The sequence below is a fragment of the Capra hircus genome, chromosome 2, assembly GCF_001704415.2.
Source record: "Capra hircus breed San Clemente chromosome 2, ASM170441v1, whole genome shotgun sequence".
NCBI lineage: Eukaryota > Metazoa > Chordata > Mammalia > Artiodactyla > Bovidae > Capra > Capra hircus.
The window spans coordinates 83,545,949-83,573,770 of NC_030809.1; the positions used below are offsets into that span (position 1 = coordinate 83,545,949).

At 39.1% G+C, this 27,822-nt stretch overlaps 1 protein-coding gene across 6 annotated transcripts in view; it reads right to left on the minus strand.

The window, feature by feature from the left end:
• The window catches only part of GTDC1 (glycosyltransferase like domain containing 1), a 445,574-nt gene that overhangs the window by 21,634 nt on the left and 396,118 nt on the right, over positions 1–27,822 (minus strand). For all 6 annotated transcript variants that reach the window (XM_018062499.1, XM_018062503.1, XM_018062522.1 and 3 more), the window contains one exon: positions 15,770–15,879. In XM_018062499.1, the coding sequence (XP_017917988.1) occupies positions 15,770–15,879 (110 nt within the window). The remainder of the gene's footprint in view (positions 1–15,769; positions 15,880–27,822) is intronic.

The following is a 27,822-nucleotide window of genomic DNA, read 5'->3' on the forward strand; positions in this document are numbered from 1 at the left end:
ACAACCAAATCAGAACTCATAATTTTAGTTTGGTGCTAAGAATTTTCACTGAATAAAATAAAATACTATAGTTTGATTTGGTATTCTGATAGGCAGAGATGGTATCTTACCCTGTAGAGTTGTCTTAGGATGAGAGAAAAAGTACATAATGTACCTAGCACAATGCCTGGCACATACTCTGCAGTCAAAAAGTAGTAACTATTAGGCCAAATACATTACTCTTGGGAGCTTTGCCTTCACGGTGATAACTGCTGTGCAACTACATCTCTTCATCTTGCCCCTTTAAAACGGGCAACAATGAACTGCAGCTGCTTTCTTAGGTTTTCTTCCGTAAAATTAAAATCAAAGCAGTGTCACTTTGAGAATATAAAAGATTTTTTATGTTTTGACATTAAAGTCTAAATAAACATAGTATATCAAAATAGATTAACTGAATATATTCACAGACCAGTACTATTTTATAATAATTTTGGCAAAAGGTCAGTGAACTTCACTGAATGTATACAACAGTATACCTACTGTGGGCAATATGCTATATTATGGCGTTGCTTAACTGTGACTAAAGGTTGTGAAATCAATTCAGACCACCATTAAAAGAAATGAGATAGAATAGAAAAGAAAGAAAATATCTCAGTGCATGCATCAAATGCAATAAGAATATGTATTACATTATGAAAGCTTTGGGTCAATTATAAATATGCCTACACATATGGGTATATTAGGTCATAATGTAAATATGTATATTGGTGTGGATCATGATCAAAAGGTTGGAGACACTGTTGTGTTAGAATATCTGGGTCATATAAAGCTGAATAATTACAACTACCATCCTGAAGACACTACTTTTATCTCAAGAACCTTAACTATGACAAACACATAGTTAAGTATAAACAAAATCCCGTGGAACTTCAAAGAAGAGAAGCAGCGTATCTCTTTTAGAGGTTAAAGAAAGTGGTTTAGGTGAGTCTTGGAAGATGGATTGGGCTTGCACAGATAGATGAGGAGGAAGGGGCTCTGGGCAGTGACAGTGAGTTACCTTCAGGGAACATGGGATAAACTAGGCCACATCCCAGGATACTCATGGATAAGGACTGAAGAAAGGCTAGAAAGGTAGTTGAAACCATACTGGGAAATCCTGACCAATGAGGTTTATACTTATCTGATAAGGGCAAGAGTAGAGAAGGTGAGATACATGGAAATCATCTTTAGGAAGTTGAAGTTAGCAGAAGCTTAAGGATGGAGCAGAGGGCAGCTCTCGTCACCCCATGAGAGTGGCCAGAGGATGTGACTGGCCTAGATCAGTGGTTCTTAAATACCTGAGGTGGGACTTGGGTTTCCGAGTGGAGACAGATATTGGAATGAGGAATAAAATATGTGTTGAAAAAGCATAACTATTATACTCAGTTTTTACAATTAAAACTCCAAAAATTGTCACTCTGTGAAATCCCCTTGGGGACAGGGAGTGTACTCATGTAAAAATCACTGACATTCTTTCTAGTTGTAACCTCTTTTGGATGACTTTATTTTGTGGACAAGTATGCTAAGGCTGAAAGAGGGGACATGGTTAATCATTGTAAAAACTAGAACCAGATCTTGAGCCTTCTAAACTCTAAGGCAGTGTTCATTCCACTGTACCATGTATCTGTGATGGTTTCCATTTTTCAAATGTAACAATTTAGGGAAGGAGCGATACATCTGCAAAAACTCACTCTTTGGATCCAGATAGTCACTCCCTGTTGTGCTGCTTTCTGTCAGACACTCCTGTTCTGATAGCCATTGCAGGAAACTTGAATTTGTGAAATAGTCAGGCTCTCCACCAAAGTCCCTGATTGAGGCAAATATTATTTTGACCATACCACACTCCAAATCATGACCATATATGACTATAGGAATTCAAAAAGTTAAAACTTCAAAGCAACGTGTACCAAACATATTCCAAGATCTCCTATCTGTCAATCCAAGTCATAGGTACATTTGCAGCTTTCAAAATCAGCGTCTGTTTCTAATTTCTATCAATGTCTTGCCTTTTCCCCATTCATTATTTAATTAACTCATCTATTTCCTTGTGTCTTCCTCTGGTGTAGATTTCTCATAAATTATAAGGACAGTTTATGAAAATTAAATAATATTTTTCCTCAGTAATGTTTTCATAGCTATAACTTTTGAGAACAACTTCTTGAGAGATGTTTTGGAAGCTGTATTCTAGGACATATTATTTTCACGGTCTTCCCCCTGGTAGGATGGATAAATGATTTTGCCTTGAGAATTGCATGGGATTTTTTGATTTCCATATAAAAGATAGATATTCCACTTATAGAAGCTGCAGGCGTAGAGTTCAAGCAGTTTTAAAGTTTAGGCCTGATGGAATGGTATGTCTGGGGGTGATCAGGAGAAAAAGTGATTCTCAGTGGCTATGCTGAACAATGGGAGTGAGCTGTTACCAGTTACTTGTGTCTAGGAAGTCTAGTGTGTCTAGTAAGTCTAGTGAGTCTCCTGGGGTTTCCCAGGTGGTGCTAGTGGTAAAGAATCCACCTGCCAATGCAGGAGATGTAAGAGATGCAAGTTCGATCCCTGGGTTGGGAAGATCTTCTGGCGAAGGGAATGGCCACCTACTCCAGTATTCTTGCCTGGAGAATCCCATTGACAGAGGAGCCTGGGGAGCTACGGTCCATAGGATCGCACAGAGTTGGACACGACTGAAGCGATTTAGCTCACGCACACAGTGAGCTCCTGAGCATTTGTGAGGGAAATGCAGCTGCACAGTTCACAAACCTTTCCTGAGAAAGGAAAAGAAAGCCTCTCAAGTACATTGAACAGGAACTTCACCTTTTCTGGGGTATCGGTGGGAGGTGGGCAGGGGAGCTTGCCCCTCCAACTGGGAGTGTTGCTGACTCTGAAACCCAGGCGGCTGTTTCTGTCTAAGAAGTCATACTCTTCACCTGCAAAGTGTCTTCTGGTCAGTTATACCACCGCCCTTTAGGGCAGCCGAGTGGCAACTGACTGTTGCACACAGTGAAATGTGCTCAGAAAATAACAGAATGATGAAGGGTGCTGGGAGCAACTTAGGAGGGAAGGAAAAGGGGGGACACAAGAGCAGAGGCACCACTGGATTTGGGATTTTGCAAACAGAGAAAGGATATGCATGTGTCTATGTGCTGAGGGGCAGAGGAATTTCAACAGTAAATAATACAAGGCATGGAAATGGATAAGTGCACAGATGTACTCAGGAGACTGGAATTCATGAGGGATTAGGTTGGGGTCAGAGTTCGAAGAACCTCATTTATTAACAGGAAATTTAAGTTCATCCCATAGCAAACCTATGAGACATGTCCTTATTCTTGTTATACTATTGTGATCCTCTTCTTGGATGGGCTGGGTTTAGAAAGAAGGCCAAAACCAGTAAGTGGATGAATCAAATACCAAAGTGTCCGGAGGCCCGAAGACCAATCTGAAGGTTTTGGAAGAATTAAGGTCCCAGAATACAAGGGCCTGCATGCATGTGTGCTCTTTGGCCAAGTTTTGTCAACTCTTTGCGACCCTGTGGACTGTAGACTGCCAGGCTCCTCTGTCCATGGGACTTCCCAGTCAAGAATACTAGAGTGGGTTGCCATTCTCTTCTCCAGAATATAAGGGCAAAAACTGGGAAAGAGGCAGTAGAAACAAGGATGGGGCATGAGAATTACTTCCATGGGATGTTCTTTGATGTGAAATTACTGAGTCACCCCAAGGGTATAGAGACGTATACGGCTCAGGAAACATAACTTGCATTGGCTTCACCATACATACAGATATTTCCCCATTAGTTGACCAGTCTCTGTTAGGATATGCCTTTACTTTTATTGTTTTGCTTAATGTAACTGCTCTCTCATAAATTCTTTGTATTTATACTTATTTCATTAATAGAAGAATTAAAGGTTTTATTCCCCAAATTTGATTTAGCACTTATTTCTTCAGCTTATCACTATCTCTGTTGTTTATTAGCTGTGTGAGTAAAAGGCCGAGCCTTATGCTTGGCACACAATAAGAGTTCAGTAAGTTATTGTACTTTTACTCTGTTAATCTTTGTGTAATCTTTTATCTGTAGCATATATTTAAAATATATAATTACTTACACAAATAATTTATTAGTTTTATTCCACAAACTTATTTGTTTTACTCAATTTCCTGTTTTCACTTAAAAATATTATAAACTTGGGATAAGCATATTAAATTTTGTTATATAAGTGTGGTGGATATTAATTTATATGCAAGCTGGGTTTATTTCTGAATTCTTGATTTTTGTCCCTTTCTCTACCTTCTTGTTTTTGAATCTGTAAAGTACTCTTTGAAAAGTTACCACTTCATATGTGTTCTGAATCTGGTAAGATGTGTTTTCCTTCATTCTTCCTTTGTAAGTGATTTCTTTGATATTCTTTCTGCTTATTTCTTTATTTTGTAGGAATTTTAGAACTAATCTGTGAGGATATATAGTGATATTTGGGCATCTTAATTGGAATCTTGTTAAATTTATAAATTATCTTAAGAGATACTGTCATTTCTATCTATTCTTTCCTGTCAAGAGCATATACGCATACAAGAGTGCTAAGTTGGTTCAGTTGTATCCAACTGTTTGTGATCCTGTGGATTGTAACTTTCTAGGATCCTCTGTCCATGGGATTCTCCAGGCAAGAATATGGGAGTGGGTTGCCATGCCCTCCTCCAGGGGATCTTCCCAACCCAGGGATTAAATCTCTGTCTCTCTTGTCTCTTGCACTGGCAGGCCAGGTCTTTACCACTAGCACCACCTGCAAAGCCCCAGGAGCATACATGTCTATATTTTAATCTTCCCTACTTTCCCATTATATTTTGTTGTCTTCTTCAGCAAAGGACTGGGACACAGTTTCAAATCAGATTCTTAATAACTGACTTCCCCAATCATATTCTTGGAGAATTAATGATATGCCTATTTCTAAGAATCGTACGAAGGTGGCTCTGTCTGCAGAAAATCTACCTCAGATCCATGTTATTTCAACACAAATAATGTCTCAGTTATAAACAGAGGGTGTTACTGCTTATTTTACTAGCTAGTCACTAGATTGTTATAAGGGTTATGGAATAATGTATTCAAAATTTATCTGAAAATGTTATAATACAAACAAGGACATGATATCATAAAATGTGATTTTTAAAATGTTTTTGTCTCCTAGACATGAAGATTTTGGAGCCATGATATCTTCTGTTCTTGGTATTCACCATGTGGTGCTAGACCACAGTAGGAACTCAGTTAATACTTCCATGTTCAGGGGAATGAACAGTGACAAAATTTGTTTAAAAAAAAAAGAAAAAGGAATAGGTTTGGGGAAACATAGAGTCTAGAGAGAATGAGTTTATTTAATCTTACTGGCACATTTACTTCATCTCATATATAATCATATTACAATTCAACACTGATCAATATATTAATAGTTTTCCTTCTGCTGGGTCCCCCTGTAGCAAAATTTTATACCTTTATATTAATGTGATGTAAGTTATTTGTGTTTCTATTATTTCCCCCTTAGTGTAGCTGCTCTGTTGAAAATGAGATCGTAGCTGGGAGCTGAAAGAAAAGGGAGATGGGGGGAGGGGAGAATGTTACATAATTATCCGACATTTGACTCCAGACCAAAGGATCGGGAATATGCCAAGATCACTGTAATAACCATTGTCATGCCAGATACTAACCAGAAGCTTTCCACATACTGTTCTTAACCTCAAATTAAAGGTGAACTAGAAGGAAGAACTCATGTCTGACAAAACTGGAGTTCAGGTTGTTACTTTCCTTGTAGTTTTTTCACCTCCCCACTGCCCATGGGAAAAGCTAAAACTCCTTCCACAAAGTTGGGAAAGAGGAATCCTGATGTAAGGCTTTGGCTGTTCATAGGGCAAAGTGTTTGGTTTAGAATTATCATTTGTGAGAAATTATTAAATATACAGACACATTCCATTGATTTGATATCTTAAGTATTTGCTGCTGCTTCTCTTCTTCTTCTTTTTCTTAAAACACACACACACACACACACACACATCCCATCTCAAGGGCTAATAATGTGACCTTGTCAAGAGAACTGGCCAAAGCTAAAATATTTACATTGTGAAGCTTCTAGGCTTTCTGGTTCATTTGTAACATGGAGTCTGATGAATGCTTTATGTGGCAGAATGACCTTTCAATTTTTGGATTTAAAAATAATTAAAATAATGGCAAGAATGAACTTTTAAGGTTCAGCATCATTAATGTCCTCTTCAGACACAAAATGCATTAAAGACTCACTCCATATATAAACTCTGAAGAGAAGTTCATGAGTCTTATAATAAAAACTAGACAGTATTAAAATCTGCAAGCAATAAATGCTGGAGAGGGTGTGGAGAAAAGGGAACCCTCCTACACTGTTGGTGGGAATGCAAACTAGTACAGCCACTATGGAGAACAGTCTGGAGATTCCTTAAAAAATTGCAAATAGAACTACCTTATGACCCAGCAATCCCACTTCTGGGCATACACACAGAGGAAACCAGAATTGAAAGAGACACATGTACCCCAATGTTCATCGCAGCACTGTTTATAATAGCCAGGACATGGAAACAACCTAGATGTCCATCAGCAGATGAATGGATAAGAAAGCTGTGGTACATATACACAATGGAGTATTACTCAGCCGTTAAAAAGAATTCATTTGAATCAGTTCTGATGAGATGGATGAAACTGGAGCCAATTATACAGAGTGAAGTAAGCCAGAAAGAAAAACACCAATACAGTATACTAACACATATATATGGAATTTAGGAAGATGGCAATGACGACCCTGTATGCAAGACAGGAAAAAAGACACAGATGTGTATAACGGACTTTTGGACTCAGAGGGAGAGGGAGAGGGTGGGACGATTTGGGAGAATGGGAATTCTAACATGTATACTGTCATGTAAGAATTGAATCGCCAGTCCATGTCTGACGTAGGGTGCAGCTTGCTTGGGGCAGGTGCATGGGGATGACCCAGAGAGATGTTGTGGGGAGGGAGGTGGGAGGGGGGTTCATGTTTGGGATGTTAATTTTGAATTCCCAGAGTTTCAATTGTAAAGAAACGACTAAATAAAGTGTTATTCTCAGTGAAAAAAAATAAATAAATAAAATTAAAAAAAATAAAATAAAATAAAAGTTTAGAAAGTACTCTACCCCAAATTATGTTAATGTGCCTGAAATCCTCACTATAACTCACAGGAGGTGAGATAGGGTGGGTGGTTTTATTATCATAACTATTATTATAATTTCTCTTTTCCACCCATCTCCTCTTTTGTACTGTACAGATGGATTAACTGAGTTTAATCTAAAAAACTATAGGACCCAGTCTGAAACCTGACCTTCTGACTTGAATTCATAGAATCACAGTTTCTCAATTGTGGTACTACTGACATTTTAGGTTGAAGAACTCTTTGTGTGGGGACTGTCTTGTGCAGTTTAAGGGACTGTCCTCTGTCCTGGCCTCTACCCACTAGATGCCAGTAGCATCCTCCCCTCAACAGCTGTAAGAACCAAAAAATGTCTCTGCTGCTGCTGCTGCTAAGTCACTTCAGTCGTGTCCGACTCTGTAAGACCCCATAGACGGAAGCCCACCAGGCTCCCCTGTCCCTGGGATTCTCCAGGCAAGAACACTGGAGTGGGTTGCTATTTCCTTCTCTCTGGGCATTGCATTTCCTTCTCAAAATGTCTCTGGGCATTGCTAAATATCCCCTAGGGGTGGAGGGCAAAACCACTCCTGACTGACACTATAAGCTTTTCAAAGTGCCATCACCATAAGTGATAATTAACTCCATTCCCACAAAGCCCAACTCGACTTTGTATGGACTGCTTAATGGGATACAGTTGATCGATGTGCCTGCAGATACTAGCTGCTCTGTCTCCAGCAAGAGGACTATGAGCAGTACTCTTGTATTTATTAAAAGTTATTCATTCAACAGGGAAGACTCACCCAGATATCGTACCAAGACAGATATCTTGGATAGGCTTGATTCTTCTCTATGAGGCACCATAGCTCATGATGCATATTAAAGAGCCATGGGGTCAACAGTGCTTTGCATCAGCTATTTCTGCTTTCCCCCATTCTGGGCTCAAAGCAGGATTGCATTTCCTGGCCCCCTTAGTGTTGGGCAGTACCCTTCAACAAGTTCTGGACAAAGATTTGAGTGGAACCCTTTGTCACATTTGGGCTTCCCTGGTGGCTCAGTGGTAAAGAACCCGCCTGTCAATGCAGAAGTCTTGGATTTGATTCCTGGGTCAGGAAGACACTCTGGAGAAGGAAATGGCAACCTACTCCAGTATTCTTGCCTGGGAAATTTCATGGAAAAGAAGCCTGGCAGGCTACAGTCCATGGGGTAGCAGAGTCGGACACGACTTGGTGGCTGAGCACGCACACATGCAACGTCATTTTTAGGCCAGAGGAGTAACTTGCTGATGAAAGAACCTCCCAGCTTTCTCTTCCACCTGGCATAGTAACAGGTAATGCTTGTGATGGTGAAGGCTTGGGTCTCTCTCTGTAAGTTTAGGTCCCTGAGTGACCATATGAGTAGAAGACTACTGCTCACCTGCAACAAATACATAGAATGAATAAAAACATAAGTGTTAAGTGTTTTAAGCCATTGAGATTTTTAAGGCTGTTAGTTTAGCATAATTTAGCTTATTCTGACTGATGTAAGAGCTGAAATATGAGAACAGATTGAAAAATAGATTTAGGTTAAATCAAGGTCATTTATATGAAAACAGAAAATATAATATAGAACCATTTAGAGCTTCCTTAAGCCTTAGGGTTCTCTATTTTCATTCACTAATTCTCTAATATTTGGAAATCATTTCAACAAAGATTCTTATATACCTGATATGGTATGTAAACATTATTCTATTACATTAGACTTATTCTTCATTCATTCAAATAGTATTTATTGAACAGTAAATATATGCCAAGTATTATTTGGAATATCTTTCCACTTCATATTGTTTTTGACACCTTTCTTGTGATGAAGACAGATGGCAGAAAGAAGAGGGAGTTCACTCTAATGTCTGAGGAGTGATATATTTAGGAAATGAATCTGAGGCTTTGTGGGGGTTCTTCGTTTGTTTTTAAACTTTCCATTTGCATAGAAATTATTAGAGAAAATGGAAATGATTTCATACGTGTAGCCAGGAATTTTCCACCATTTTCACCTTCTGCTTTCTTACTTATAAAACAGGGATAATTTTATGGTTTCCACTTAGAGGATAATGGCAGAAAGGTGGACTGACAAGGTTTGAATTGTGGATTGAAAACTGGATGGATGTGTGATTTCAGGTAAATGACTTAATCTCCCTGTTTCTTACTTTTTTCAGCTGTAAGATGATACAACAGAGCTTAATTTACAGGGCTGTTGTGCATTTGAATCAGTTCTAATGAGGTGGATGAAACTGGAGCCTGTTATACAGAGTGAAGTAAGTCAGAAAGAAAAACACCAATACAGTATATTAACACATATACATGGAATTTAGAAAGATGGTAATGATGACCCTATATGTGAGACAGCAAAAGAGACACAGAGATAAATAACAGACTTTTGGACTCTGTGGGAGAAGGTGAGGGTTGGGATGATTTGAAAGAATAGCACTGAAACAAGTATATCACCATATGTGAAACAGATCACCAGTCCAGGTTCAATGCATGAGACAGGGCTCAGGGTCGGTGCACTGGGATGACCCTGAGGGATGGGGAGGGAGTTGGGGGGGGGGCGTTCAGGATGGGGGACACCTGAACACCCATGGCTGATTCATGTCAATGTATGGCAAAAACCACTACAATATTGTAAAGTAATGAGCCTTCAATTAAAATTAAATTAATTAAAAGGAAAAACAGAAGGCAATGCACAAGGGGCTTCAAACAGTACCTGGCATGTCCTAAGAGTTCTAGGAACTGATGAATAAAGCACTGGAGTTGGACTACTTCTGTGATGCAAACATCACAAAAGATATTTTGCTTTATTCACCACTTCAACCTAAACATCTGGTTTAGTACTTGGCATAAAACATACAAAACAGGGACTTCCCTGGTAGTCCCGTGCTTAAGAATCTGCCTTCCAATGCAGGGGGTGAGGGTTCAATTCCTGGTCAGGGAACTAATATCCCACATGCCTTGGGACAACTAAGCCCAAACACCACAACTAGAGAAGTCGGCGTGCTGCAGCTACTGAACCCGCATGCTCTGGAGCCTGAGCTCCACAGCTAGAAAAACTCCCGTGCACCACAACCAGAGGAAGTCTGTGTGCTGCAACAAAGACCCAGCACAGCCAGAATGAAATAAAAAAAACAGAAGGACATTTACTGGACACATACAGGAGCAGGGATGAGGAGACTGACTCTCACATCCTACTCCTAGCCTTGCAACCATCTACTACTGCCTGTCTCACACACTGTGCTCAGCGCTAAGCACTCGGAATAGTCACTGTCCTAGGTCATGCTCCTCTTTTGTAAGATGAAAGGATGATACAAAAGAGCTATAAACTATGTAGCTATAAATGAACTAGAATCAATAATATTACGCTACCACACTTTTCAGAAAAATGGATGAGAAAAACCTTACAACAACATAATTTGAAAACGATCAACAGTATGAAAACTCTATAAAGTTGCTCTACTGTGGTTTTAATATTTTCAAAAGGAATTTAAAAGAGATTGCTGCATCAAAAAGGGCAGTAAACTCATTGGCGCTAATGCCATCGCTCAGAGAGATGTTACCTTTTCCTACAAGCTCTGTGGAGAGGAAGGAGAAAGAAGCTGAATAAAGAGTAATTAATGTACAAACTTTCAAGCAGAATAAGAATAAGTCCTGGAGATCAAAAGAATAGCATAGTGGGGACTTCCCTGGATGTCAGTGGTTAAGACTGTTTCCATTGTAGGCGGTGCAGGTTTGATCCTTGGTTGGAAACTAAGACCCCACATGCCCCATGGCCAAACAACCAACCAACCAAACAAACTCTATGCATGGTGATAATTATACAATTCTGTAAATATACCAAAAATCATTGAAATGTGCAAGTAAAGCAAGTGGAGTGTATGGTATGTATATTATAATGTAAGACAATTTTTTTCTTAAGTATAGCATAGTCATTATAGTCAACAATACTGTATTATATACTTTGAAATTGGTTGAAGACTAGATTTTACATATTCTTATCACAAAAAAGAAATAATTATGTGATGTGAGAGAGGCCTTAGCTAGAACTACACTGATGATCATGTTGTAAATGTATCAAATTATCACACTGTACACCTTAAATGTATACAATGTTATATGTAAATCATACCTCAAGGAAAAAAAGAGTAATCAATGGCCCTGCTATCATGTATTAAACTTGTCTTTGTTTTGCTTGTGAAAGACAAAATCTGACCCACAGATAGTATAATCAAAGTGATTTAAACTTTCAAAGACTCAGTTTTTCCATCTATCAAATGGGATAATAATACATACTCCACTGGGATTATCATGAGCATTACATGAAATAACTCAGCAAAGGACCAAGCAAGTAGCAAATATCTGCTTCTATTCTGTCAACAGGAGCAATGAACAGGGTAATAATAATGACTTTTGCAATTATTTACGAGAAAGCCACTTCCTCACAAATGTTAACAGTGTCCAGAGTTTTCAACAGAGAGAGAGAGTGAGTCAGTGAGTGAAGTTGCTCAGTCGTGTCCGACTCTTTGTGACCCCATGGACTGTAGCCCACCAGAAGTTGGTGTTAAAGTATGGGTTTTAGATATGCTAATAAGGCACCTGGAAGAGGCAGCAGGCAAAGAAATGTATACCTGCTTTTGTTGTTGTTGCTGTTTAGTCACTAAATCCTGTCTGACTCTTTGTGACCCCCATGGACTATAGCCTGTCAGGCTCCTCTATACCTGCTAGGTAACCCTTTGGGTGAAGTGCTAGATGGTGAGTTGGGGGAAAAAATGTTCAGAGAAACACTTGGGTCAGAAAACAAGAAAATGGAAATGTAGCATAGCACAGTGGTTAAAAATACTACATAGTTATGTGGCCTCACTTAATGTCTCTGTACCTTGGTGTTCCTCTGTACCTTAGTGTAGTTTCCCCCACTAAGGAAAACGGAGATAGTAATGCTGAACAAGACTGCTAAGAGGTTAAAGATTTAACACTTATAAATGGCTTACAACAATGCCTAAAATACACCAAGTGCTATATTAGTGCTTGTCAAGCCCGAACAGTGATACAAACGACAAAAGTTACACAAAGTGTCCCGTTAGGAAACCTTTGGAGTAAAGACTGGCAATGTGGCCGTCTAGGAGCACAACCTGGAAAGCCATCAGACTCATTCATCAAGCCAACAACTCGCGCTCTTCTCATGTGCAAGGTGAAGTGCTGCAGCCTGAAAGAGCTGATTCACGTTTGACATGACAGATGGGCCAGAGGCGAAGGCAGAAGGGAGTACCAGCTGAGACTGGGAACAACAGAAGTGTGTGCACAGGTAACAGGACTCTTCCTATGGTCATCCACAGCATCCCATAGTGAGCCGCAGCATTTTAGGTATGTGTTGATTATATGGAAGTGTCTCCCCAAGGCAGGGCTCCCTGAGGTGCAGGCTGCATCCTGTTCACCGTGAAATCCCTCTTCCAAGGTGCTCAATAAGTATGTGTTGAGGTCAGGCCAAAGTGAGCAAAAGATTGAGCCTGTAATTACTGAGCACTCAGTTCTCAGGCCCCTAATTGCTCCCCATCCCACTTTCAATCCCCACGATGCTGCTCTAAATTGCTAAACGGGTGGGAAGGGAGAGCTGTGATTCCAAAAACATGGCCCTTTGAGGAAAAACCTAGTCTTCTTTGTAGTGGTGGCTTAAAATTACCCAACAGTGAAGCTGGCTGAGATGCCCTCTGCTTAGTTATATTCTCCAGCCACTTTCCTCAGTTCTTCCACAAACACCTCAATACTGGCACAAATGAGACTGAAATCACCAGCTTTGCAAATAAGCTGATTTTTTTTCTTCCTTCTTTCTCGACAGCCATCCATCTACCAAATTCTTTTCCGTGTTTTCCTTGAGAATCTCTCTCTCCTACAGCCCTCTCACTAATCTTTCTGCCTCCAACCACCACACTGATGCTGAAGCTGAAGCCCCAATACTTTGGCCACCTGTTGTAAAGAGCTGACTCATTGGAAAAGACCCTGATGCTGGGAAAGATTGAGGGCAGGAGAAGGGGATGACAGAGGATGAGATGGTTGGATGGTATCACCGACTCAATGGACATGATTTTGAGCAAACTCCAGGAAATAGTGGAAGACAGGGAAGTCTGGCATGCTGCAGTCCCTAGGGTCACAAACAGTCGGACATGACTTAGCGACTGAACAGAAACAAACCACCTCACAGAATCCATGCTCGGATGACTCTGCAATCTTACTGTGATTCTGCCTACATATCACTGCAACAGAAATCTTCCTAAAATACAGGTTTCATCATATCTCTTTCCAGTTCAAGACTAAGGCTCCCTATTTTTTACCTTTACTTAACCTACTTTGCAGATCCCCCATACTTTGGCTCTACCCTGTCTCTGTATTACTTCCTTACTAACTTTTGTATGCAGAATCTTCTCTTCTACTTAGGGATCTCATAGCACTAATCCCTGAAATTGTTCTCTCATTTCAGTATAATATCTGTAATATTTGCTTCTCCATGCTTTTCCCATGTTGCTTCCCCTTTTGCAATCCTAATCCTAATCCTCCGGCTATTCAAGTGCTACCCCTTCAATTAACATGCTACTCTAAACCACATGTGTCAGTACTCATGTATAATTATATTATCCTGTGTTTCCCTTCCTGTTTCCTCTGCTTACACAAAACTGTTCCTTCTTTGAGAAAACTATAAACTGCTTGAAGGCGGGAAGTTCACACTATTTTTACCTGTTTACCCAACAAACATTCACTGAGTTCCAGCCTTGTGTCAGGCACTGCACTAGGCTTTGAGGAACAGTGATGAATGAGATAGTCACAACCCTTGTCTATCCAGCACCTATGTTCTACTTAGTGTTTTTGTGTATGTGTGGCAGTGAGATAAGAAATTTCACATAATTATATGATTAGAAACTAAGGAAAGTATCATAACTAAAAGTATAGGGTGCCATGAGACCATGATAAAGTTTCACACTACAAGAAAATACACCTGAGCTGAGATCAGATGAATAACAAACAAATAGGCAAATGTCCCAGAGAAGGCAATGGCACCCCACTCCAGTACTTTTGCCTGGAAAATCCCATGGATGGAGGAGCCTGGTAGGCTGCAGTCCATGGGGTCGCTAAGAGTCGGACACGACTGAGAGACTTCACTTTCACTCTTCACTTTCATGCATTGGAGAAGGAAATGACAACCCACTCCAGTGTTCTTGCCTAGAGACTCCCAGGGACAGGGGAGTCTGGTAGGCTGCTGTCTACGGGGTTGCACGGAGTCAGATACGACTGAAGTCACTTAGCAGCAGCAGCAGCAGCAGCAGCAGGTAAATGTCCAGAGATTTAAAGAAGTTTGCAACCTTAGAGGAACTAAAAAGAGGCTGGTGTCCACAAGCGCAGGGGGCAGAGGCTGAGCCATATCAGATGAGGCTACTGAGGTACAAGCTGGGTATCCTTCCTCACATCACACCAGAATCACAAAGTACTGGCTAAGTGAGGGTAACGTGTTTACATGGTCCTTAAAGGAAATGGCAACCCACCCCAGTATTCTTGCCTGGAAAATCCCACGGATGGAGGAGCCTGGTAGGCTACGTTCATCGGGTTGCAAAGAGTTGGACATGATTGAGTGACTAACACTTTTCTGAACTTTCCTTGTCTGCATACTTGGGGTTTGGGCTTCCCAGGTGGCTCAGGGGTAAAGAATCTGCCTGCCAATGCAGGAGATGCAGGTTCCATCCCTGAGTTGGGAAGATTCCCTGGAGAAGGAAATGGCAACTCACTCCAGTATTCTTACCTGGGAAATTCCATGCACGGAGGAACATGGCAGGGTACAGTCCATGGAGTGGCAAAGAGTCAGACAAGACTTAGCAACTGAGAACCCACTCATGCATACTTGGAGTTTACAAATAAAGTTGAATATCCAAAACTTAAAAAACAGGAACATTTAAGACCTTAGAATGGTGGTCAAGATTCCCATCTTCTGACACAGACATGCTCAGTGAGGATGCAGGGTGAAGGAAATGGTTCAGAAGAAGCTCCCTATGGCATTAGGGATGAGAAGACTTGCTGCTATCTGCTTCAGATTTCTGTTTGCTTTCTCAAGTTCAATTAAAAAAGTGTGGACCAATGACAACTATGATATGTATCTACTCTGCTTTACAAGTTTGATGCCAAAATGCTTTACACAGGCCACCTAACAGATGGTAATATATTTTAGCCATTACCAGAGTAGGATTCAAACCAGTGACCCTGAGGTGAGAGGTTGTATATCCAATTAAAAATTCCCACTTTCCTTAACTGTTAAGATGCCTAAAGCAATATATTTTATTTACATCAAGATGCATTGTATAAACTATATTTGATAAAAGAGATGACTTCACGTTCTCAACTTAAATCAAAGAATGCTTACTTAAGTATTTTTTTAATTGAATCACACTTTAATGCCATCGTATAATCTTTCGGTTAACAGTGCTCATCTTGATTATTCTAACAAAGGGAAACATGGAAATTAATACATAAGTTGTAGAGCTTATATCATCTATAAAAATACACACTAGAAAATACAAGAGAGATACCTGGGACATCTGTGAAGGTTTCTCCAAGGACAGATACGTGGAAATTGAGTCCTAAGTCCTTAAGATGCATCAATACCTTAAAAAAACTCTCCGGATCTTTATCGTGCTCCCTGGAAGTAAAAACACAAAATATAACTTGTGATATCTTTGGGCATGTATTAGGAAAAGAGTTTTCACTTCTCATAGGCTCAATTCCTCTCCTGGTCTACTGTTAGGAGAGCCTCTGGCATCACAGTAGAGATCTTCCCCCACCCTTATACTGTAGCATTATTGTTGTGTGTGTTCATGAATTTAACTTTGCCAGGCTCCTCTGTCCATGGGATTCTCCAGCCAAGAATACTGGAGTGGGTAGCCAACTTCTTCTCCAGGGGATCTACCCAACCCAGGGATTGAACCTGGGTCTCTTGCATTGCAGAGAGATTCTTTACCATCTAAACCACCAGGGAACCCCTAACTTCTCTACCATGGATCAAAATTCAGTCCTATCAAAGTTTTAAAGCTCTGCAGCTTTTCATTAAGGAAAAAATTTATCATGTTTTTCACATTTTGGGGTTAGAACATAGAAAGTCTGAGCTTTCTGGGTGGCTCACCGGTAAAGAATCTGTCTGGGATGCAGGAGACACCAAAGGTTCGATCCCTGGGTTGGGAAGATCCCTTGGAGGAGGGCATGGCAACCCATTCCAGTATTCTTGCCTTGGAGAATCCCATGGACAGAGGAGCCTGGCAGGCTACAGTCCACAGGGTCGCAGAGTCGGACATAACTTAAGTGACTGAGCAGGCATGTATAGAAAGTCTAGCGTATTTTCCTTTCTCCTAAAATGGTTAACTTTCCACTTAACACAGGTTTTTAACAAAAGAAAAGATCAGTCTTCAAACGACAATTCTCTACTGATCATGAGAATGTACCAAAGATGCTTTTCATTTCCGTGAGTCTGAATACCACCCTCTCACATTTACTGAGCTTCTTTGTGTCCACAAGGAACACACAATTTAGGGAGCGAGATTACAGACTCTCTCACTAATCTCTCATTTTAAATAATTGAATGGAGAATTATAAATACATCAAAAGGGGGTAGGCCTGAGTCTAAGTCTGCTGAGTATTAACTTAGGAGTGGAGGTTAGTCAACACATAAAAGAATAGTAATAAAGATAATTCTTTCATTTAGTAGAAGCTTTGAAAAACATGGATTATTTTTGTTTGTTTAGCTTGTCAGTCTTCTTTGTAATGACAGAATGAGAGGCTAAAGGACACTAAAATTAAAAAAAAATTCACCAAATCAAAAAATCACACTAAAATGGAATGAGTTATTTTTTACATTCTAAGGTGTGAATATTTCAGTATTTCTTGCAGTTAATTACACTGTTTTAAATTATCTTATTTCAGACAGATGTGGACCAGATGTCTTCAAAATATTTGCTTTTTTATTTATAATTCAGAATTTAAACTTATTTTCTATATTACAGAGGAATAGTTATATATCAGCAATTGAATTTCTCATTTACCAACTAATTATGTAAAATAAATCTGTAAATTGATCAAACTGCTATATGAAATATGAAAATTACATCATTCAGGAAATCTCATGAAAAATGACATCTGCAACCCTAAATGTGTTAATTCACAATTCAGTCAATATTTTCAGTATCAAGAATTAAAACAAATGCATCTTCTGATTAACATTTTAAAACGGCATATATAATCTCCTGGAATTGTAAGATCTTATAGAATTAGAGTTCTGTAACAATTTATTTTAAGCTCTGTATCTCTCAGTTTGATTTGGTTCAAATAACAAAGAAAGCAGTGGTAAAATGTTCATTGCTTTTTAAGATGACAGGTATTACATACATGTACTATTGGGAAGTTTTGGGGGTAATTCTCATATATTCTACTGCAATGGGCAAGAACAAAGATTTTAAATATTTAAAGAATACCCCATATGCTATCTTCAACCACATCAATTAAATAGCTGCCACCTAATCTGTAACATAGGTTATTTTACTCTGGAAATACTTAGATGAAAAGAATGGAAACAATATAACATATTTTAAAGAGGGAGAAACACTACAGGGAAATTTAGCCACTCGATTCTCTAAATTTTTCATTCTGAGTTACAAAAATTTTCACTACGGTTCCATAAGAGAATATCTATTCTAAATATTTTCTGCTGCTTGTTTGTTTGTTGGTTTGTTTGTTTTGTATTAAAATAAAAGTAGATGCAGTTTGGGATTGGAAGGATGTTTAATTGGGTAGAAGCTGTACTTCTTAAAAAATTCCAATGTGAATATTTTCAAAGAAGTAGGCTCCACGAACCTATATTTTCAGTGTTTCTATACAAGATAAATGCATGACAATTCTACTGTATTCTTAACATATTTTTCATAGGTGGACAAAAGCTTTCATATTCAATAGTCACTTTGCATAAGAACACAAAAGAGATTTGTATAGATCCCTTCTCTTTCTGTTTAAACTGTAATATATGGATGAATGTAAGGTGAGATTTTTCTTCTGCATAATTACCCCTCAGAAAAAGAGGCATTTTGTCTAAAATCCTTATAAAGTCTCTCATAATATCCGGCACACTCTCACTTTATTTTTTACAAAGTACAGTTTAAGGAAGTTGCCTTAAACCTAAGACACCAATTGATGAGAATTTTCAACAGTTTTAGCAGTCATTCACTTGATGGGACCGGTAGAAACAGAAGTCAAGGAATTTAATACAGAGTTAGTAATTATTTTGGGAGATATGACTTAATAATTGAAAGTACTGTTGAAAACAAGTATTTTAAAGATCACTAAAAAAAAGTAACAGAGTAAGTGGTTACTAGAGACCATGAGTAGTAAGTGGGTTTTTAAGCTGGAAAAAAGATTTCCAGGGACGGCATCATACATCCTCACAATCTTGTACCCCAAAACTACTTAGACTAAGTTACAGATGACAGGTGGTAGAAACATGCCAGCTGCCCGAAAAGCTGGTACCTTTCTGACATCAAGAATGCATGGGAGGGGGGAACTGAACTAAAACTGCTTCATGAACTATAAGATTGAGAAAAGAGAAATACTTGTAAAAATACTCTATGCGTGATATGTGTTTTAAAGTATTATTTATGTCTAAATTAGTGCATTACATATTACAAGTAGACACTTGACTATTTAATCTATTTTTTTTTCAGTTTACATAGTCAATTCAGCTGAAAAGTTTTCTCAGTTTTCTCTAGACAAACGAGAAGTTGCCTACTATTCAGAGGATCATTAAAGACGTGAATGGATATTTAATAGCCATATAGCAAGGCCTGGATATATCAATGGTAGATCTCAATATATTCTGTCAAGAGAGGAACTCATTGCAGATATCCAATGAATTATCCATGGATCTTATCCTAGCAACCATGATATTAATGAACCCATTTAGTAGAATATGTGAATCTGTCTCAAATTCTTTTCTAAGAAATCTAATGTGAAATTCTCATACTTATGATTTTAGCATAAGGCATGAAACATAGGATGAGTGAGTGAGTGAGTGAGTGAAGTCGCTCAGTCGTGTCTGACTCTTTGCGACCCCATAGACTGTAGCGTACCAGGCTCCTCTGTCCATGGGATTTTCCAGGCAACAGTACTGGAGTGGACTGCTATTTCCTTCTCCAGGGGATCTTCCCAACCCAGGGCTCGAACCTATGTCTCCTGCATTGTAGACAGACGCTTTACCGTCTGAGCCAACAGGGGATGGAGGATTTAAAAATAAGATTTTAAGGGCCCCTTTTTGTGAACAGCTGACAAGATTAAACACATTTTTATAATACAGTCAATTCTCTATAACCATATTTGTAGACTATGGATTCCTAAACACTCTTCTGCTCTTATCCACTGTTGGTAGTAATATAAAGTGCAACAATATTTTAGAGGGCAATTTGGTAATGTACATAATAAGCCTTGAATTATACATAACTCTTGCTATAGTAATTCCAATTCTAATTCCAATTAGAAAATTTACTCTCTGAAATAAGGAGGTGCATAGAAATTCAGTCAAGGTAAGTTTTTAATAGCACTGTTTATAATGGCAATGATGTGTAAACAACCTAATGGGATGATAAATATATTTTGACACATACATACGAAGGCTGTATATTGTCACCCTGTTTATTTAACTTATATGCAGAGTACATCATGAGAAACGCTGGACTGGAAGAAGCACAAGCCGGAATCAAGATTGCCGGGAGAAATATCAATAACCTCAGATATGCAGATGATACCACCCTTATGGCAGAAAGTGAAGAGGAACTAAAGAGCCTCTTGATGAGAGTGAAAGAGGAGAGTAAAAAAGTTGGCTTAAAGCTCAACATTCAGAAAATGAAGATCATGGCATCTGGTCCCATCACTTCATGGGAAATAGATGGGGAAACAGTGGAAACAGTGTCAGACTTCATTTTTTTGGGCTCCAAAATCACTGCAGATGGTGATTGCAGCCATGAAATTAAAAGACGCTTACTCCTTGGAAGAAAAGTTATGACCAACCTAGACAGCATATTGAAAAGCAGAGACATTACTTTGCCAACAAAGGTCCATCTAGTCAAGGCTATGGTTTTTCCAGTAGTCATGTATGGATGGGAGAGTTGGACTTTGAAGAAAGCTGAGCGCCGAAGAATTGCTGCTTTTGAATTGTGGTGTTGTAGAAGACTCTTGAGAGTCCCCTGGACTGCAAGGAGATCCAACCAGTCCATTCTAAAGGAGATCAGCCCTGGGTGTTCTTTGGAAGGAATGATACTAAAGCTGAAACTCCAGTACTTTGGTGACCTCATGTGAAGAGCTGACTCATTGGAAAAGACTCTGATGCTGGGAGGGATTGGGGGCAGGAGGAAAAGGGGATGACAGAGGAGGAGATGGCTAGATGGCATCACTGACTTGATGGACGTGAGTCTGAGTGAACTCTGGGAGTTGGTGATGGACAGGGAGGCCTGGCGTGCTGCGATTCATGGGGTCGCAAAGAGTCAGACACGACTGAACGACTGAACTGAACTGAACTGATACGATACAATACCATGCAGCCATGAAAAATAATTTTGCAGAAGTATATTTTTTGACATGGAAAATACTGTTAAGTAAAAGGGAAGTGATAGAGTACCAGGTAAACTATACTGAAATATATATGTTTATGTGTAGGGGATATATTATAAATGTCTTTTTACTTGTTTTGTATCATTCTTTTAGTAAATATTTTTTATATAAATCATTTTCAAGCTTTAAGGAATCACCTCTCTCTAAGATTCTGCCATACAATTGTATTCATAAAGGTTTTTGCCTAACTCTGTAGCATTTTCAGTATTTATAGTGGCACATTTATTCATTGCCTGTGACACTTCCATATTTGACAGCTGCCCATCAAGCTAACTTGATTCATCATAAAACATTCTAGAAGATGAGTCAGAGTCCAAGTCTCCCAACAATTCCCACATTCTTGACTAGGTAAGAACGAAACAGTCTGGCTGGGAATGCATTTCTCCGCAGCCCAACTATGGCAGAAGAGACCAGCACAGAATATTTCAGGCTTACTGGAAGCAGCAGATATAGCAAGAACAGCTTTTATTCCCAAATATTATTCAGAACATTTGAAAAGCATAAACTGTTTCCATGTGTTTTTTCTTCCTATATCTGTTCTCTCTCTTGTCGCCTTTCCCATTTAGTTTTTTTAGAGCTAAATTTCTTCTTATTCTTAACATTCATTCAGTAAATATTTATTGAGGATTGCTAAGTTCTCCATACTTGTCACTTATACTCAACTGTTACCCTTTCCTGTTTTCCCACATAACATTATACTTATTGAATGCAATCACTTTGATCTAGTTCCTTGCCTTGCCTGGGCAGAAACCTGGCTCTTTTCAGGTGCCATAGCTTTCCCATATCACTCTGGATTGAGAGGTCCATGAGGAAAAGATAAATGATGCCGGCTTTGTTTACTGCTAAGTACCTAGTGCCTTGCTAGTGGAAGACATTCCTTGTATGCATCAATATTCAGTTCTCTTCTTCTGGGCATACAGAAGACTCCATGTTCATCCCCTAGAAGTAGGAGAGGCTACAGGACTAGATTTGACCAATGGATTGCCAGCTAAGTGATGTGCGTCACTTCCAGGTAGAAATTTCTAACAGCAGTTCTGGACAGCACTTTCTCTGTTGTAGTGATCCTTGAAGAGGTCTTATATCAAGATGGTTAGGATAAAAGACTGAAGTGATCTGGACTGCTACATGGAGAAGAGATGCCCAATAAAGCCACCTAAATAAACAGCAGACTCCTAGTTAGTGGGAGAATTAAACTTCTGCTGTGTTTAAGCAAATGAGAGTAAGGGGTCTTTATTACTTCAGTATACGGTGGCCTATGCTGACTAATACATTATCTGGTGCATACAATTAACTGCTCTAAAAATATCCATCAAATGAATAACGGTGTAGGAAAAATGATTTACATTTACAGAGCTCCTGCTATGTTCAACGTCCTACACTAGACACCCGATCATAACCTTAAAGCCTCTCAACTAAGTGGTCATACAAATATGACTATTCCTTCAATCACGATCACACAGAAGAAATTGCATCTGCATTTGAAATCATGTCAAATTACTCTAAAGTCATATTCTTTCTTCTGTACAGTTTTTGACTTCTTCCTTTCTTTCTTCCTACATATAATGAGAAGGAAAACAGAGCTGGTACCTTCAGTCCGTGGTCTTGTTTCCAGATCATCAAGCAGTGAACAATTCTGAGATTGCTACTTGAAGTTAAAACCCCCTGGATAAGATGTGGCAATAAGAAAACGGGGAAGTAACGTGGGATTCTATGATTTCTCCAACATCATGGTTTCAAATTTCTTCATCTTTTCTTATACCCTCCATCTTTGCTTCTTTGTTATGAAGTACCATGTTGCTTTCAAATTCAGTCATGTGTTCCTCATTCCAAAACATAAGGCTTCTGTCTGCTACTCTCTGCTACTTGTTGTGACCACTTACCTCTCTATTATCCTTCTATTATCCCTCTATATGTCTGCCAACAATGATCAGTTTTGGCTTCCTGCCACAGGTGCTGCTTCTGCTTTTAAAATGGTGCTTTGCATAGAATTCAACAGATAGTCTAATGCGGCACCAACTTCTCAGCCTCTCCCTCCCTCTGATATCTACCAGTGCCTTCCTTTCTCTAACTCCACCAGCCCTTTCCACCATCATTTAGTTACAGGTGACTAGAGCCAAGAATATTCACTATGGCTTTCTCTGAATGTTATTCACACTGCATTCTGCCCTTTACTTTCAGAGGAAGAATGAAGTGTACATTTCAGAGAAAAGTGGCTCTGCCACTCACCAGAGATACGACTATTTATTTGTATGTTGTATAAACTCACATAGCCTCAGTTTTCTCATCTTTAGACAGGGGTAAAAATAATATCTACATTTAAAACAATGTTAGGGATGAAGTGCCTGGTACTCTGCAGGTACACAGTAAACTCTCATTCTCTTCATCTTTGCTATTTGTGGCATTTTAATATTTTAGAAATGTTAACCAGTTTAGTCCATCTCCCTGCCACCCCAACATATTCAAGAAAATAAGATGGTTTATGTTCATTACTTTGAGGAAGGTATGACCCAGAGGCAAAGTCTCCTAACCCCCACAAAAAAGGGAGAGTCATCTTGGCTGGTCACAGGAGTAAAAGCATTTACAGAAATGGTAAGGATTTCAGACAGGTACAAGTATATAAGCAAAACGCCATGTGAATGGAGCACACACCCTCCTGCACCAGGTCAGTGTTCCACCTCTAGACAAGAAAAATGGAGGACTGATGGGGCAGACTGGAGGAGAAGAGAAGTGTGAGAGTCCTCGAGCCACGCATTGCACTTCCTGGGTGAGGCAGAAGCATGACTCCAGACAGTGAATGTCTGAGGGTGTGCACACAGTACTGGGGACGTTTGTGAGAGAATCCTGAGCTACGCCGGCATCAACTTGGAGCCGGGATTTCCTTGAATGTCACAGAAAAATCAGAGCTACTGACAGACTGATGGAAGCAAGGGATCCCTCAGCAGTGGCCTGAGAGGAATAAGGACCAGGAAAATGGAAGATACGAGTCTTGAATGGCTCGCGCTTTCCATCACCATATTGAAATGGCCCTTGTACAGAAATTAAGTCACAGAGAAACAGAATTCTAATTTATGCATATCAGGGTTTCAAGCCATCTGCACATTCATATTCTCATCTTTCCTTTCAAGAGCAGAGGCAGAGAGGCCTGCCCTTCCACATTCAAAGTCTGTTAGGGCTCTAGATGTTCTAGCTTGTACCTTCTTGAGAAATCTGCATTCTCATGGTCAGTTTCCTTCCTAAAACGTGTGATCCTATTCCTTCCTCCACAATTTCTTCATGTGGATCTTGGGCATTTTTGAGTTATCCTTTCGACCTGACACCATTTATCGACAACAACCATTCCAATAATATACTCCTTCTAGGTGACTTTTCACAGGTCCTTTCATCTTAGAATCCGAGCTATATCCTCCTTTCCTACCTCCTGGGTCTTTCCCACATCTTCACTCCCATTCTTTCATCCTCTTAGATGAAAATGCTCTCCAACAATACTAATACCCACCTGTGTCCTCCTTCATTCTCATTTCATATTTCCTCCTACATTTGATACCACTGACTTTCTTAGAAGCAACCCTTACTTGGTTTCCAAATAGTGTATTTAGACTACAACCTAATGACCTCCTCAATGAAATCTTCCCACTCATTCCATCCAGCAGGCCACCCAGTGAAAACCAAATTCAAGGAATCATTTTTCCCAGTAGGTCTCTCAACATGATTCCCTTTTAAACTTCCCTCTGCTGAAAGTTCAGACCCCCCAGGTTTCTGTTGAACAACGATTCCCACTCTTCCTGGATACTGTAGACAGTAATTTCATTCAGCTGTCTAACTTGTCAATGACCTCTCTTTTTCTACAGTTTTTGCCAGAAAGCTCACAGAAACCCATGACTCAAATAACTGGTCTGCCATGAAGTGTCTTAATTAAGATAAACTGGGTCTTTCCCACTCTTGGGATGTTACTTAGCAGCTACTGTTACACATACTTTTAAACCATCACAATGTATGTAATTACTTTCTCTCAGACCTGGGAGTTTCTGTGGAACTAAGCCCTTTCCCCAACTCATTACTAAGTCCTTCTGTTTCCTTCCATAATAACGTTTTTCCTTGTCAACTGTGGTGACCTGAGCTGTAATTTGAGACTGAGTAATCATTTAGATTTTCTTTTGGACTGTAACATTTCCCTCAAGAGATATGTAGAAAACACATTCAGCTCTCAGAGTGTGCGTGTGTGTCTGACTCTTTACAACCCCGTGGACTGTAGCCTGCCAGGCTCCTCCGTCCATGGGATTTCCAAGGCAAGAATACTGGCGTAGGTTGCCATTTCCTCCTCCAGGGGATCTTCCCGAACCAAGGACTGAACCTGTGACTCATGTTTCGTCTGCATCACAGGTGAATTCTTTACCACTGAGTCACTGAGGAAGCGCACATTCAATCGCTTACTGGTTATTCTGAGAACTACTCCTGTAGAGAGAACTTTCTCTCGGGAGAAGACTAGGAAATTCTTTGACATTATTGAGAATTGTTGTGTTTCTACTTCTCATAAAGGAAGATGCATAAGTTTTGTTTCCTGCTTTATCCTGACTTCCAGGAAGCTTACAGTTAAGTTTTCACATTCAATCTCAGCATCGGTCAAATGGAAATAACAGTACCAAAAAATGTAATAGAAATTTTAAAACTCATTGGATGAGCTCAATAATAGGATATTGCAGAGAACAGAATCAGTGTTCTTGAGGTAAACAGAATTTACCCAATGCGAACAACAGAGAAAATGGACAAAAAGAAAAAATAAGAAAGAACTGAACCTCAGGGAGTAGTAGGATAGGAACAATTTCTTACACCTGTATGTGAATCTATAATTATTTCAGTATGAATTTCAATGATAAAAATGCATATCCATTGCATTAAAAATAATTCTGAAATATATGATGTATGCACTGAAAGCCCCTATTTTCTGACTCTCTTGATTCTACTCCTCAAATGTAAGCACTATTAATAACTAGTGAGTAGGCTTCCTGACCAATTTCTATGCATATGCACAAATATATATTTGTGTGAGTGCATTTTTATTCGTTTTAGTTTATAAACATGAGATTACTATCATTCTGTACTTTCCATTTTCACTAAATGCATCACATATATCTACATACATCAGTGCATATGGATACCTAATTTAATAATGTTTAATATTTCACAGTTTAAAGTAAATTCTCCTACCAATGGACATTTACGTTAGTTCTAATTCAATATTTCAAACCATACATCTAGTTCTTTTTATAACATTCAAATTTCTCTTTTGTGGAATCCTATTTGTTCTTGTTTTTCCTACTACCCTGCAAATGTAGCCATCTCAAATCTCTAACGATGATCTCTTTCCCCTTTCCTACAATGTTTGCCTACCTTATGGAACCACAGTACTTTCAAAGTTTCTCCTACTCACTCTACTATGTTGTAAGTTCCCTGAGGGCAGAGCTCACCCTCTGTTTATCCTGTATTCCTCCTGTGCAGAATTAGGCCTGGCATACAGTTTAAAAAGTTATTTTTCTGAGTTGACTCTAAATCTAGTTCACCTCTCATGAATCTAATATTTTTATTGCCACCAACTATAAATTACCTTTTTAATTATTTATATAATGAGGTGACTACACAAGAGTTTTCACTTGGCTCTTCCAAAGACAACTCATCTCTAATACTTAAAAACTAAACTGCGGCCTTGTCAAATACAGCAGTAACGACTGAGCTCCTCGCCTGTACTGACACATCTTCCTCCGCCCAATGTTCTAGGACTCAAGCATGATTCATTTCTGAACACAAAGGAGCTGCTTCCCAGTAGTCCTGATAAGCAACCCATAACCAATCTTGCCATTCTTCCCATACAGATAATTTAAGATTTGCTTGATAATCCATTTTTATAGTACAACGTTATCACCTCATACTTGACAATACCAGTGACTTTCAGACTTTCCCTCTGCCAACTCAGCCTCCAGAATAATTCTTACATTATCTTCTTCTATATGAATTTCCCTTTATATCTCTTTTCTGAAGCGTGTCCTAAAAACCATTACATTGAAATTAAGCCCCTCTATCCAACATTCAAATATTTCAATCAACTGAGTCCCTCAAATGAATGTTGATACTCATACTCATTCCCATCCTCTTCTCTTGTTTGCTGTTTCCCACCCACAGCTCCTGTGACTATAATCCCGAGTCGGGAACACATCTCTGCTCCTCTCTGCCACTCCTTGCCCACCATCTCCTTTACTGACTTTGGCTTTACTGCTACTGGTAGTCATTCATCTCTGTGAAATCCCATCTCCCTCCAAATCATGTAAGAACATTCATAAACAACTGACAATTTCACGAATGTGTTCGTTTACATTATCTCATATTTAATTGTATGCTGTCCTCTTATAATTAGTCTGAAATCTCAACCACAACAGTGAAATCCTTTGACTTTAGAAGTTGGTGGAGTGAGTGAATGATAGCTTCGTCATGGCTGAATAAAGACAGTTACATTTTTAAAATTACAATAGGATAGGTCTATGAAGTGACATGAAGGATCATGTGTTTTTTTTTTTAAATGGAGGATTAAACATGGCCTGGATTATTAGATGCCTTTCATCCAAATGAATTTCAATTCTTAATAACAGGTTTTCATATTCCACTGTGGACATTTTGTCACATCTAGAAATGACAAGGTCTTCAATCATCTGGCAAAGAATCTTAATTTGAAGAGAAAAATCTACTCCAAAACTTCCTTCTGATTTAAAAAATGTTAAAGTAGAAATGGGTAGAGTGACTCATAAAAAATTTCTCCAATGGGAAGAAAAATGCTAAAATTCTGTTCATTTTATATATTTTGTCTTATTTCTAGACTCAAATGAGACTGCTGTGTTTTTTTGGCTGACACAGAGATCTCCTAGAAGAGACATCTCCCTTACTCAGCAGCAACTGT